At 35.9% G+C, this 14,875-nt stretch overlaps 1 protein-coding gene across 1 annotated transcript in view; it reads left to right on the top strand.

Moving 5' to 3' along the window:
- LOC122798640 overlaps nt 1–14,660 on the top strand; it is a 392,518-nt gene extending 377,858 nt beyond the window's left edge. The window contains exon 2 of the mRNA XM_044067726.1: nt 12,220–14,660. Coding sequence (XP_043923661.1) covers nt 12,220–12,461 — 242 coding nt within the window. The 3' untranslated portion in view covers nt 12,462–14,660. The remainder of the gene's footprint in view (nt 1–12,219) is intronic.
- The last annotated feature ends 215 nt before the right edge of the window (nt 14,661–14,875 follow it).

Below are 14,875 nucleotides of genomic sequence, written 5' to 3'. Positions count from 1 at the left end.
ATATCACCCCTCCTCCACTTCAGGTTGGCATAATGGTGTCGCACCTGCTCACCAGTCCAGGGTATGCCATTGGCACTGGTGAGATCATGGGCAAGCTGGTCCCAGGCCTCCACTTTGTACTGGGTGCCCTGGTACTGGCCCTGCAGCAGACTGGCATCATGGTTTTTCACTAGGAGCCCAACCATGACCTTGGACTCCTGGATGCTCCAACATTGCACCTGAAAGCATACTCCCTCTCCAACACCTGCCATTTTGGTCCTGCTAACAGCTATCCCAAATGGTTATGGCTGTATTCCCACCTGTGCAGGTTAAATAAGGCCATTTTCCCACACTTTTTCCTTATCTGCCAGGTTTGAGTATGCTGAACTTTGCTTAGCTCCATGCTGATCTGCAGAGCACTGGTTAAAATAGATAAGGATAGTTTCCAGCAGGTGAACAATGCTTGCAGTAGGTAAGCATTGCTTAAATCTATTACTTTTTTAATTAAAATAATTACTTTTCTTTATATATTCCCACCCCTACTGTACGATATGTGGGCTGTATGATTGACATCTGTCAGTCAAATAATTTGGTAGAGGGGGGATTTGAACACAGCATGTCATACATGCTAAACAATGACAGTACCACAACACTACAGCAACTTGATGATGTAAGCAATACCATTAGCACTTGACTTTCATTTTCAGGATTTCAGCCAGGCTAAGCATAGTGGCACGCTGCACAAACGACCTGCGCTCTGTTTAAACTTCAGATTTACTTTTTTAAAAAAATTGCATTCTTTAATTTACATTTTGCTTTCCTCTTGCCCTACTGCTTCCCTGCATGTAGGGCAAGAATGCATACATTTCGGGGAGTGCACTTGAAGGCTGCTACCTTCATGGTGTGCTTGTGTTCTTTTTTTTTTTTTTTTTTTTTTTTTTTATAACAGTGTCCGCAGACTTACATTTCAGTGTCTACGGACAGTTGTTAGTACATAATATTAGAGCTAGGCTTTAATATTATGTACTAGATGTGTCATACAGCACTTTCTGGGTACAGGAGGCATGTATATTATGACGGCTCTGCTCTCAGACACACCCCCTGCACTCATCCATGGTTCCGGATCCGTTTAAGTGCAGAGGCAGCACGCCTTTGTAAATATGCATGGCGCACTGCCGTGCTACACTTAAACGGTCATTTCCATGCAGGAATAAGTTCTTCCTGCACAAAACATTGCTGAATCCTGGGATCATTTCATAAAAAATATAGTAAAAATGCAGTGTAGAAACAAATGAGATATAAAACAATCACAGACATAATTTCATAAAAATATAGTAACAATGTGCTGTAGAATCACATCAGATATAAATTAATCACAGTTTCATAAAAATATAGTAACACTGAAGTGTAAAAACAAAACAGATATAAAATGATAACAGACATTACTTCATAAACCTATAGTAGCAATGCAGTATAGAAACAAATCAGATATAAAACAATTACACACAATTGCATAAAAATATAGTAACAATACAGTGTAGAAACAAATTAGATATAAAACAATCACAGACATAATTTCATAAAAATATAGTAGCACTGCATTATCAAAACAAAACAGATATAAAATAACAGACATTACTTCATAAACCTATAGTAGCAATGCAGTATAGAAACAAATCAGATATAAAACAATTACACACAATTGCATAAAAATATAGTAACAATACAGTGTAGAAACAAATTAGATATAAAACAATCACAGACATAATTTCATAAAAATATAGTAACACTGCATTCTCAAAACAAATCAGATATAAAATGAATAGAGACAGTGAAAGCAAGGCTTCAGCACCAAATGCATGCTAAGTGTTGCTTCTGGTTTTATGTAGTTGTGCCCATTGTCTGTTAGAGTTTGTATATTTCTTATGGATGTTATGAGCCAAGGTTTCAGGGTTTATCCTATATCACCAAAAACATGCACTTGTGGGAAGTCACCCCTCACAAACCATTGGTTCAGGTCACATGTGTGCCATATGGCTAAGTTGTGAAAATTGCCTTGCTGGCTTGCATATACATTGTATATGATAACCTGTACATTGTAGACCATCTGGCAGTTGATGGAGTGATGCAGTTTGTGAGTCATTTGCCTACTTCACAGTTCACCAAGTTGGTCCTCTATTTTAATGTACACACAGTCTATACCCCAGTACCTCAGAAAAAAATAGATATGTCATAGAAATCCTGCATGGTGTTGTCTTTCTCTCTAGATATGTTCTCCCATGGCATTGAGACACTAATGGAGTATTCTCAAGAGAGAGGCCTGAGATAACCACTCTGTATCCTCAGTAGGTTGCTGAAAGGTCCCTGTAGCTAATGTCTGCAAAGGCACACATACCCTGTTATTCACTGAGATAGGAACTCCTAACTTCCATGGGTCTGCAGATGAGGCTGACACATTTCCATTATTTATTGGATGGTGTTCCTATCAATACATTAGCTGTCCACAATGTTAGTGACATGGAAGCCATTAAATGCTAAATTTCTACAGATAATCCTGCACCCCCATGAATCATTGTACAGAGCTGGGCATAGCAGCTGCAATTAGAGCCTCTTGCAGATACATGTTTACTATAGCTGCAGCAGAACCTAACATTACACTGTGATTTTACCCTGTCTGAACATGGGTGTATGGCCATGTGCAAATATACCGTGGGTGCCACTCCATTCTGCTGTGTTTAAACATTTTGCTCTGCCATTTTGTTTACCCTCGTCATACATGGTACCTCATTGAATGGTCATTAGTACATAACATGACTGACCATGTTATTGGAGCTAACCACATAGTGTAGCCAGGTTTACTGAAACCACATAGTGTAGCCAGGTTTACTGAATACCAAAAAAGAAACTTGGAAGTAAAACTGCACAAAATAAGACTCAATAACCAAGTTGTTTGTGGTGACTTCCTGGATATTATTCAGTTTGTTGGTGGAGTTATGACTTTTGGGTCCTCCATACTGCACATTTCATGGTTACCAGGTTTATAAAATCCCACACACTCTGTGCATGCCCACTCATCCCACAAATTTGGTTCATGCAGTGCAAGAAAGTTTTATGAATATGACCCAAAGAAAAAAAATCATGTATTTGTATAAATACACAGAGTGAAATGCAAACATGTTCACATACAAAAAAGAATTAAATGTAAAAAATATCTAGGTTTTTCATAAAATAAATATTTCCCAAACAAGAATGATAATTACTTTTACAGGAAACTTTAGAAAGCTTAGAAAATAATAAAAAGTAGCTTATCATCTCTTGGAATCAAAGACATTCCTAGTTACAAGTGAAATAATTTCAGCCAACTTCCCAAGGAAATGACATGCTTTTGGTCTAACCTAAATCTCTACAGAAAGGTGAACTGAAAGCACTATTGTTTGAAGACTGAACTCACAATATCTCTAAACAGTGAAGAAAAAAAAGAACTAAATCTTACAGCTCAGTAAAGTAAGCTTTGGTCTCTGTTTCACTATAGTTGTTTACATATAAGAAAAATAGCTTCCCTTTAATTTTGCAATTTCTCACTACAGTTTATTAACAGCTCTCATTCTTCTTTCTCTGCCTCATACATATGCATTTCTTTATTATGGTGTCTTTTCATTATTAAATATATTGAAAGTATATACAGTGAATTCAGAAAAGCTATACTGTAGCTTTACTGGAATTTTATTACTGTTATATCATGTGGGTTCAGTGCTGAGAGCCCCTGGGGGAGTTGGGAAGGGAAAGGTTGAGAAAAGGTAGCTTTGCTAAATTGCTGACTGCTGAATGGAAGGACAGATTTCTGCCTGGGATCCAGCCACATCCCCAGAGATCAAGCTGTACCATAATAATGAGGCAGACTGCCAGTTAAAGTACATCATCTAAAAGGGGCAGAGCTAACTGACAAGTGGTGATGTGCACACCATCTCCAGCTCCAGTCTTTTGGCACATACCAAAATATGCCCTGGTATGCACCACCAGGGTATACAACACTGCAGGCTCCTCCATTCCATTTACCCTGACCAACCCCATAATGGTGCAGTCCTAGACACAGGGGATTGCACCAGAGGCACGTAAGGAAAAATGGTTCAACTGGACCCAAAATGGTCAGCTTGGGGGGGTAATAAAAGAATGTTGAAGTTACTTTTCTTTCTTCACATTCTTAGGAAGTCATGAAATAGGTAACAAGGACACTGAGTGATGTTAAAGGTGATGTAACTTTAGGAACCTCTTGATTCTGCACATCATAGTTGTGAATTTGATGGTTTTCTGAAGAGATGCCAAGATCTTTTTGAAGTGAAACTAGTAGATGACTTTCATATTGTATAGTAACTTTTGAAGGACATTTGTTAATCTTCTAGATATTTATGAAGAAACCTTCAGTTATTTCAGTAGGTAAACTACTTCCATGATTTTGATTTATTTTGTAAACTGCTGCCAATAATTTGTTTTTTAGAAATTTTTATAGAGCAAGTCATTATTTTTTGTGTTTACTGAAGCAAATATTAACTTGCTAAATATTTGCACTGTGAATACGTATGTAATACTTTGTATATTGTTTCTTTTTGTCAAGCTTTTTTTACTGGGGCCTCTATTGCAAATGGGTATTTTAAGAAGTTGTTTTTTCCCAGTCAATGAATGCAAGTAAATAAGTAAATAGATTTGAACTGTTAACAAGATCTTTGTCCTTCTGCTGCATTAATCATTGTAGCTTACACCTGATTATTGCATACTTTCAGCAAATGCTGTGTACTCATGAAACCTGACATCTGCTCTGTGTCTTCCAGCCTTCAAACTGGTGCATTCCATGTGCCTGTATCATAATAAAGCTTGTGCTTCATTTAATTCCTGAGGAATAAGTCAAATCCATTTCTTTTAGATCTCAACCTGGAATAAGTACTAAGTAGTAGGCATTTGAGATGTGTAACTCTTACTGTTATTTGCTGAAGTGGTGGTAAGCAATCTGTAGGTTTTGAGTTGTCAGTCTCTCACTTAGTTTAGAATGAGATGAACTGTTTTCTGCACTTTCCCAGTGTTCTAAAGATAACATGAACTTGACATAGCATGCTAAGATTCCCAACTAGTACCAGTTTTTTTACTCTCAGGTTGCTTGAAAACTGCGGACTGTTATCAAAAATAACGTGCTGGAATACAATGTTTCAAGAAAATAATTTTGAGGGAATTAACAAAAGTAAAACAAGTCATGTCTTTTAGATGTATGACTTGTACTTATTCAGAGCAATAGGCTACTCACAACACAAAATAATTACCGTTATGACATGTAAGGCCTGCATTATCATGAGGAATCATATGTTGTGTATTTTATGAACAGCTGTGTAGACATGACAGTTGGTAAGTTTTTCTGCTTGTTCTGACATTTTGCAGCAATATAAATGGTATCTCACTCTGTCTTTATGCTTGACACTGCTTAATGTGATTCAGGAATAATTGCTTGCATGCATGCACATACATACATACAAATATTTCAAGCATGAGCATTAATGCCATTCTAGCTTGCCAATATACCAAAATACTTGTTCCCATAATAAGTGTCCTGGCTCTTCTTAAAAAATATCTAAACTGGTACTAGCTTTAATGTAATTTGGTAGTCGATTCCATGGATCGGCTATTCTGTCAGATAACCAACTAGTACACTTCTCATTCCTATAGAATCGTCTACATAGGTTGTCTGATGATTCTCTAGTACTTTTTGTTAACCCCAAACATTCCCAGAGATAGAAGTCTCTAAATGCCCTATATACTTGAATAAGGTCTCGTCTTAGATATCTGTAAGAGACACTGCACAAGTTCAGATATTTTAGTCTTTCATAATAACTTAGATTTTCACATCAATGGATACCCTTGTTATATTTCTACTGTACTCTTTCCAGTTTACTCATGCTTGCTTTCTTATAGAGTTTCCAGATTGTTATTCTATACTCAAGTTTGGGTCTAATGTAACTAACAAACAATGACTTCATTATTTTCGATTTCCTAGACTGTATAAATCTTTCTGTACAACCTATAGTTATATAACTATAATTAACCAATTGGTTGATACGATTAGAAAAACTCATAGCTGAATCTACCCATATACCCAGGTCCTTAAATAAATCTACACTTTCAATCACTGTGTGCTGTATTAAATATTCACATTTCAATTTATGTCTCCCAAATCTCATATGCTTAGTTTTTGATGTATTTGTCAGCATATTATTCTCCTGTGCCCAAATGGTTAATTTAGTTAAGTTATTTTGTAGACATGCCTTATCTGTGACACATATAATCAGTTTACCCAATTTCAGGTAATCTGCATATAGACTGTAGAACCCATCAGATGAAAAAGTTAGGTCCGAAAGATACAATCTAAACAAGTAAGGATCTAGGACAGAGCCCTGTGGGACACCCTGACTGTAACCAAGGATTTCACCTGTCCAGTTGGTGTATGATACTTTCCATGTCCTATTTATAAGCCATGTAGCTATCATCTTATCAAGAGTACATCAATACCTAGTTATACTAATTTATTGATCAGTGTTTTGTGTATGACCCTGTGAAATGCTGAAGCTAAAACTATATAAATTACACCCAGCATATTTTTTCATTCATAGCTGTTATTATATTGTTATATAACATCATGCTAGAGATGGTAATAGATCTGTTTTCAACATATGCATGCTGATATATGATTTCAAGCCCCAATCTATCCAGTTCTGACAATAACTTATCCAATATTATCTTATCCATTATTTTTCCACAACATGAAAGTAGACTTAAGGGTCTATATGACTCTAAGTTTTGTCCTACTCCCCTTTCTCTTGAAGACAGGTTTAATAAGCAGGTGTCTCAAATCTTGAGGAATCTCCCCATATTTATATGACCTAGTGAATAATAGATATAATGGTACCATAAGTTCTTGTTGAAGTGTTCTCAGGTCATTGTTACTAATTCTATCTCCTCCCTGTACTTTGTTTGAATCCAGTTTCTGCAGTCATTTTTCAATGTAATCTAATGTGATTCCAGTATCTGGGGATTGCCAGGATGTCACTAGGACAACTTATCACCTCTTTTGTGGATCCAAAGTGTTTTGCATACAATTTTGTAAATATATCTATAATCTGTTGTGTCTGAGAATAAATTTTAGAATCTGCACACAGTTTATCAATGTGTGTCTTTATTCTTTCCACATCTTATGTTTCTACAAAAATGTTTCATATTATGCTCAATGTCTTCATATAAATTTCCTTCAATTTTTTTCTTGATCTTGTCTCACACTATGCTTAATCTGTTTGTCCAGCTTGTTTATTTCAGTTTTCAAAGTTGTAGTTTAAACTGTCTTCCATTTCTTATATTTTTTTGTCTCTCACCTTAATCCAATAACTTGTTCTTATGAAAATATATCCTCCTGATGTTGTATGCTTAGATCCTGATATTAAACTTTTTTTTTTTTGCACTCAAACAATTTCTCTTTCAAAACATTCCACATTTCATCTGCAGTTTATCCGCTCTGTCTGTAATTAACCTTCTGTGCATTGGTTTAGATTTCAGTTTGGCAGAATTAACCCCATGATCACTGCAAGCCAGTGGCGGTAAAACTTGAAGTAACAGTAATTTCTTTAGGAACACAAACAATGTTTAGTATGTTGTGTCCCCAGGTAGTTTTTTTTTATAATCTGAAACAACTGTTGTTCCTGAATATATGTTGTGAATAATTTCCTTATTAACATTGTTGAATCAATATTATTCCAGTCTGTTTCTGATAAATTTAAGTCCCCAGATAATATCATTCTTCCCTCCTGTGTTTCATGCAAGAAGTGTATGAGTTCCTCTAGGTCATCTGCACTTGACTTTCATGGTGTATACACTCCAACAATTGTTATATGTTCCAGGGTTGTCTTTACTGTCACAGTTACACAGTCTATAGTATTGGTGTTATCACTGAACATGCTATAATCACAGGTCTCCTAATCATCTTTAATGTCTCTCATAACACCTCTGCCTGATTTTTTGTTAGAATGTCTGTTACAGTAAAAATATTTATACCCTGACAGAACTGGTTTCCAGTCATTGTGCTTTAACCATGTTTCACAAACAATAACAACATCAATCTTGCGGGAACATAGCAAATTTGCCAACAAAAAACTCTGTTGTTAATGCTCCTAGCATTAACAACTGTCAGAAATGCATCAAATGCTGCTATCTGTGAACTGTTACATTTTCAACATGACAAAAATCCTGTCTAGTGTTTGTCAAATAATGAAAAATATCTGCTGCAAAAATTCTCTTCCCTGATCTTGACAAATGCATGCCACACTGTCTGAACACGTGTACCCAAAACTAGGCTTGGATTCTCTACACATTTCCATTTTTTAAAACAGGACATTTTTTTCATGCAGGTATTTATCCAAAATATCTTTTCATTCACAGTGACCTGACTATCCTTTCTATAGGTGACTTGTGAAAATATGTCCTAACACCAGTACAAGCTATACTATTTAAGAGGGCTCTATGTTCCCTACGAACAGTCAGAGAATCCTTGCGGATGACATAATTTCTACCAACATGAATAAAAACGGATCCGTACTTCCTTACATTAAGGCATTCCAAGGCTTGTCTCACATCTTCTATTTTTGCTCCTGGCAAGCATAACACAATCCGATGTTCATTATCATCTCTGCAAATATAAGTATCACTTCCTCTAATAACTGAATCTCCAATTACAAGTATATCTTTGCTGGCCAGCTCTGGATAATCTTCCGCTTCTGATAGAGTAATTTCTGCTCTATCAGTTGTTACGAAGGATAGATCTTCATCACCATTAGTTTTATTAATCCCACTGTTTTCATTGCTTATTAAATTCTCATCCAGCTGGTATTGCAAATCCACAGCTTGAGCCATGTAGTCAACATTTGTCTTTCTCTTCTTTTTTCTTACAATAATGTTCTTCAATCCTTCTACATTCAGTTTTGATTTCTTCCTTTTCACCTGCCCCTTGCCTCTTTTTTCTACCTTCTCTGTTGGAAAAATATGCATTTTTCTGTAGACTGAAGGTTTTCTGATAGAAAAATATTATCATTCCCTGTAACCTGTGTGTGACATAACAACGCAGTATCGTTTTCACTATGTATTCTCCTTCATTTACATCATTAATCAGTTTATTTTTCTTCCTTGTTATTTGTTGTGAACTTCTTCCTTTCTTGCATTTTTTATTTCCTTCTAAACAGACTGGATCCTCAGACTGCTGAATACTTGCATCCTGAATTCCAAAGTTGTCAGGGGATCGTCTTGTTTCATAGAGGTTGAATAATCTTTGCAGAGAACAGATGCATCATTTCCTAAATGTGTTCTGTTTATTCTGTGCATTGCATAACATTATTTAGTTCATCAGTCCAGTCATTAACATATGAAACAACAGTACTCCAAGCCATGCCAGTCGCATAAGTGAAATCATAATTAAGTCTAGATTTACTTCTGACAGTGGTAAGCAAATCATCCAACCATTGACACGAAGAACACAGATCACCAGTGTTATCAGCTGTTTCCTTTAAATATGCATAGCATTTATTACACTGTAAAAATATTTGTGCTTCAGCACATCATTAATTGCATACTCATTTAAGGAATCTATGTTCAGCTTCAAACAAATAAAATATTGTAAATGAAAAGAATAATCAGAATCAGTAACCACAGAATTCAAAGGGAACTTAAATCAACTTCTAGGGCAAAAAATACATCAACAGTGTACAACTAAATAATAAAGGAAGTACAGTAAAGTTGTTGAAACCATACAACCGAAGCTGTAATTCCTTTATATCACGCATGAAGGCACCCAGTAGCTTCTGCTCACTATCGCTCACAGTCGCACTTCTTTTTACCAGTAAAGATCAATAAATCACAAACCAGGGTATGGGTTATTTAGATATGCTGAGGATTTTCCTCTCTACAGTCTGTGTAAATGTATAGCTATCTACACCCCTTGAGGTAGCTAGAGCTTGCCCGTCTAAAACCTATCCCTGTCTAACAACCAACAGTGAAATTAAAGGTAAAACAACAAAATATGAATCAAAGTAAATCTTAACAAGCTATCTCTTCATAGGTAGGTCGGTACTAGGTTATTGGCCCTAGGGCCTATATAAGCCTAGCCAAAAAGGTACCCTGGCTTTTGCCACCCAAGAAAATTATTTTCCTGTGCCACTGTCGAGCAGAGCGACAGAAGTGATCCCCAGGGTGAATTTCCTATTTTCCATCCAATCCTACCTACAAACAGTGAAAAACAGTGATAACAAATAAAATATAAATTCAAATAAAACTTCTCTTACCAGTCAACTCCACAGCAAATCAAAAACCAAGGTACGATTGTTTAGATATGCTCTGGATTTTCTTCTCCGCAGTCTGTGTGAATTTATAGCTGTCTAGGCCCATTGGGATGGCTAGAGCTTGCCTGTGTAAAACCCATCCTTTCTAACAACCAACAGTGAAATTAAAGGTAAAACAAAATATGAATCAAAGTAAATCTTGTTAACAAGCTATCTGTTCGTACTTACAAACAGTGAAAAACAGTGATAACAAATACAATATAAATTCAAAACTTCCCTTACCAGTCAAATCCACAGTAAATCACAAAGCAAGGTAGGATTGTTTAGATATGCTCAGGGTTTTCTTCTCTAAAGGCATCAATTCTGTCACTGGACCAAAAAGAATGACTACTTTTGGAATCTCAAAATTAAATGCACAGTTGTGATAGGCTAGTTTACATTGTGTTATTGCTTGCTTTCATTACTTTTCCTGGGATGGTTAATCATTCTATGAATCCTACAGGTCACACTGACATGTTGTTTTGTATATGTTTATTGTCTATAAATCATTTGTATAATCATACTAGTATGCTACTAAGGTTCACATCTTGATTTATTTCGTATGTATTTATTTATTTATTGCATTTATTAACGAAGTAAACTGGTTGGAACAGCAGGACCATTTCAGCTATTACCCAGGCCATTAGACAAAAGACAAACATACATAGTAAATACAGAGTTACAATTAATTATGCACAATTATAAACAATGCAGAAGATATCTTAGACAAAGCTATGCACAAACAAGGTACAGTATAGCTTACAAAAATGCATAATGTAAACTATTTACAGTGAGAAACATGTTTTTGTAAAACTAAAATAAAAAGTAGAAGTAGTTTATAGTACCATAGCACATAAAGCTATGTATCTACATACCTGTAGGTCCAACACATTTTAAGGTGATATATAATCTAACTTAGCAGTCAGTATTTTTGGAAATTACTTATCCAGTGTACTTTTAACAACTGATATTATATTTAGCAATCAGAGGCGCCTTCAACCAATTTTGAAAATTAAAGTATTCCAAGTTGTAGGTGCTCTCTGTGGAAGGCTGGGCGCCGGGCTGGCAACTCAACACCGTAAAACTCCACTGCCAATCATGAGCGGACAGGTGATCCACTGTGGCAACCCCTAAGTGGGAAAAAGTTGAAAGAAGAAGAAGCTCTTACTTGTGTGTTTGCTGGTCTTTGCAGTTGAAAGCCATCCAGAGTTCCAAGATTGTAGTTAGAGTATTTTGTAAGTAGCCTGTTTCTAAGTAACAGGCAACAGCTGTCATTTCGCAGTTTTACAACTGTTCATATATCGTATGACTTTTTCATTAATCCAAGACTCTGCAATCGAGAAATGAGAAAACACTGAATAAGCAGTATGGCTGTATAATAAAAGATTATGAAATTTCTTATAGTGAGAAAGAAAAGTGCACAGTAAAGTGTGAATTGGGTACCACAGAGGAATAATCTCTGAGTTGTTAATGAGCTGATTCCCATTGTCAGGGTGACAGATTTCATTATTTCCACCTTTTTTGCCTACTGTTTGACTCTGAGTAAGTGACTTAACCAGACAGAGCACCTGGGTCACCCTGAAAAGGGATCATTTATCTAGTAAGCTCACACAGTAAAGAATATGCAAAAAAATAAAGGAATATCAAAGTCAGCACACAGACTTCAAGATTGCCTACAGAATGTCAAAATGCATAGCAGATTATGGTCTTTTTTTCTGTTCATTCCAGTTCCTTTACGGTTATGACTGTCTCCGATACTATGCATAGTTAATAATATTGTGAAGATTGAACTGAATTCGCACATTTTATTTTTTTATCTATTTTTCATCATTACCTTATCTTGCAGGTTCTTCACGCATATTAATGATCATAGATGATCTCGATAGTCCAGAATTAGCAAAACAAACTGTTGAGGAGAACCAGCCTACTGCTGTGAAATGCTGTGAAAAGATATATTATCTCAAAAGGGAAGAGGCGAAAGATAAAAAGGGAAGTGAAAGTGAACAAGAAAAGAAAACGTACAGTCACACCTGGAACAAAGAACAAATACAGGACATGGACCAATACATTAAAAGCAAAGACTATTGACTACTTGTGGCGTAAATAATGCATTTATTATCACATGAAAATGCTTTGAATAATAGATGCTCTGTTTTGTTGAGAGTTTATTCAAATGTCTCTAGTGTACTGTGTAATACGTTATGTAAGAATGTCAGAATGAACAAGGATGTTAATGGCATCTGAGACAGGTTGAACAATTTGTGTGAGCACTGCTTTGCTTACTGAGGCAGATTTGTTATCCCATAATATGAAGGCAGGTGGAAAATCATATATTTGTTGAAATTCCATTTGATTTGAGCTTTGTGTCTTGAAAAGTGAAGAACTAAATAAGCAGGGCATGCACAGATTAAGTCTGATAAGACTACAAAAAATAACATAGTTCTGTTTTTCTAAAACTCTGGAACCAAAAGACAAGATTGTGCTCATTTTCATTTCTGTGCCATAGAGGCTCTTGTGGAGGCCTGCGTGATGCTATTGGAAGACTGTGGGGTGTGCTATAGCTTCAATTTTGTAGCAACCTATGATCCTAGAATACTAGAGGTTGCTATGTATTGCATACTGCTGGGCCGCACAGCGCTGTATAACTCTATACTATGATGTGGCATTCTGGTATAGGATTTAGGTAATGCCTGCATAGTGTGAGTCCACAAGCAGGATTTTGAATAAGATTGAATTAATATCTATTCCCTTCCTGGGTATACAGAAAAAATATCCAGGATCAGCCCAAGGTATATATGACAGACTTGTGGGGAATAATGTGTCTACTGGCTTTTATACCATCAGTAATAATTCCAGGAAATGCAACATACTGCTGCCTTAGTTAATAATTTGGTAGGCTTATACTAACCTGAAGTAAATCCCATCATGATTAGCAGGAAGGATAACACATGAACATAACACTAATGCCAAAGACTGGGTCACTTCATCGCAACACAGGAAACAAGTGGTGTTATGTATTGGAAATAGCAGTTTTTGAGTCCCAGTGAGCTGCATATGTTAATGGTAAAATGGAAAGACAAATAAGAAATATATTTTAAGACTATCCTCTGTCACACAGGTTATTTAAAAATCAGGTTGTTCAAAACTCTGAAGTCTTAAGTTGGCTTAGGGTGATGTTATCAGTGCTGAACTTTTGGGTCAGGTTGATAACCACTCAACTGAGAACTCCCTGATCATTGCAAGCAACAGCAGTAGTTAAGGATGTACTGTGGACATCAGTACTTATCTGTTTAGATTGCGGAGATCTGCCCTGTGAGGAGTCCCTAATACATGCATGTAGCATTAATATTCAGGAAGGTAGCACTGCTGTGTATACTGAATTACTTCCATTACATTAGCAGATACCCTATGCATGTAGCATTAATATTCAGGAAGGTAGCAGTGCTGTGCACACTGAATTACATTACATTAGCAGATACCAGTTTTGTGAGTTATCCTTGTTCCTACCAGAAACTTCAAACATTGTGAAGATCATTAGAATGAGGCAAGTGTTTCACTTCTTGAAAACACACACTGTTATACTTAACAAGTTTTAAAGTGAGTCTGGTGATGAAGACAGGGAAGACAGGTACTTCCTCACTTGTCTGTAAAGGTAAGTTACAGCATTGTGATTTACAAAAATGAGTTCATATTCAACAATCACAGGCATTCACAAAATAAACTCTTGCATCTGTATTGTCTAGTAGAAAAGTGTCATGCTATCTAAAATTAACTTGAATTTTTAGATTGAGATTTTTTTTGCATTTGCAGCTGTCATTGACTTTCCTTACCTGCACACAAGTACAGCAAATTTGTATTTTGCAGTATTTGAACATAGTTGTATTATTTCTTTATCACAAAAATATTCTGTTTGCAACTGCCATTATCATATTGTAACAGGTTATTATAACAAAGCTGACATAATTTTAGCTTTGTGGCACATTTGTACGTATTTAGGTATTTCTAGGCAAAACAACTGTGTCACGAACATAGACTGTTATTATTATTATTATTTTTGCTTTTTAACTTTAAAAGGTAATTAAAAGTACTTTATCTCCTACAAATCAATGTCAGATTGACTTTTCTGCTGTGGTGCTGATAACACTGTAGCAATGCATTTTTTCCTCAAATTACAGATGGTTATGTTACAATGTCTTACACATTCCTGTGTCATCAAAACCACTGTATTAGTATGTGGGTTGACTTGATAATAAGAGAATTCTACAATAAACCTGTGACAGAAAAACATTTTATTAGTCACTCTTCTATAAAATTACACTTATGTAAGGGGCACTTGTCTGGCACCAGCAAAAGAGATGCATTTCTAAATACAAGACTGTTGCATATCCAGAACTGTTCTCTTTCTTTCAGTTGCAGCCAGCTTGGTGTTGGTCCCCCCTCACAAACACAGATGCACAAACACACACAGAAGTTAGGCAGAGAGCAAACCCTTATGCATACAG

Source organism: Protopterus annectens, chromosome 3.part1, assembly GCF_019279795.1.
Source record: "Protopterus annectens isolate FY-2018-M chromosome 3.part1, PAN1.0, whole genome shotgun sequence".
NCBI classification, from domain to species: domain Eukaryota; kingdom Metazoa; phylum Chordata; order Ceratodontiformes; family Protopteridae; genus Protopterus; species Protopterus annectens.
This window is presented reverse-complemented; position numbering and strand designations above follow the sequence as displayed.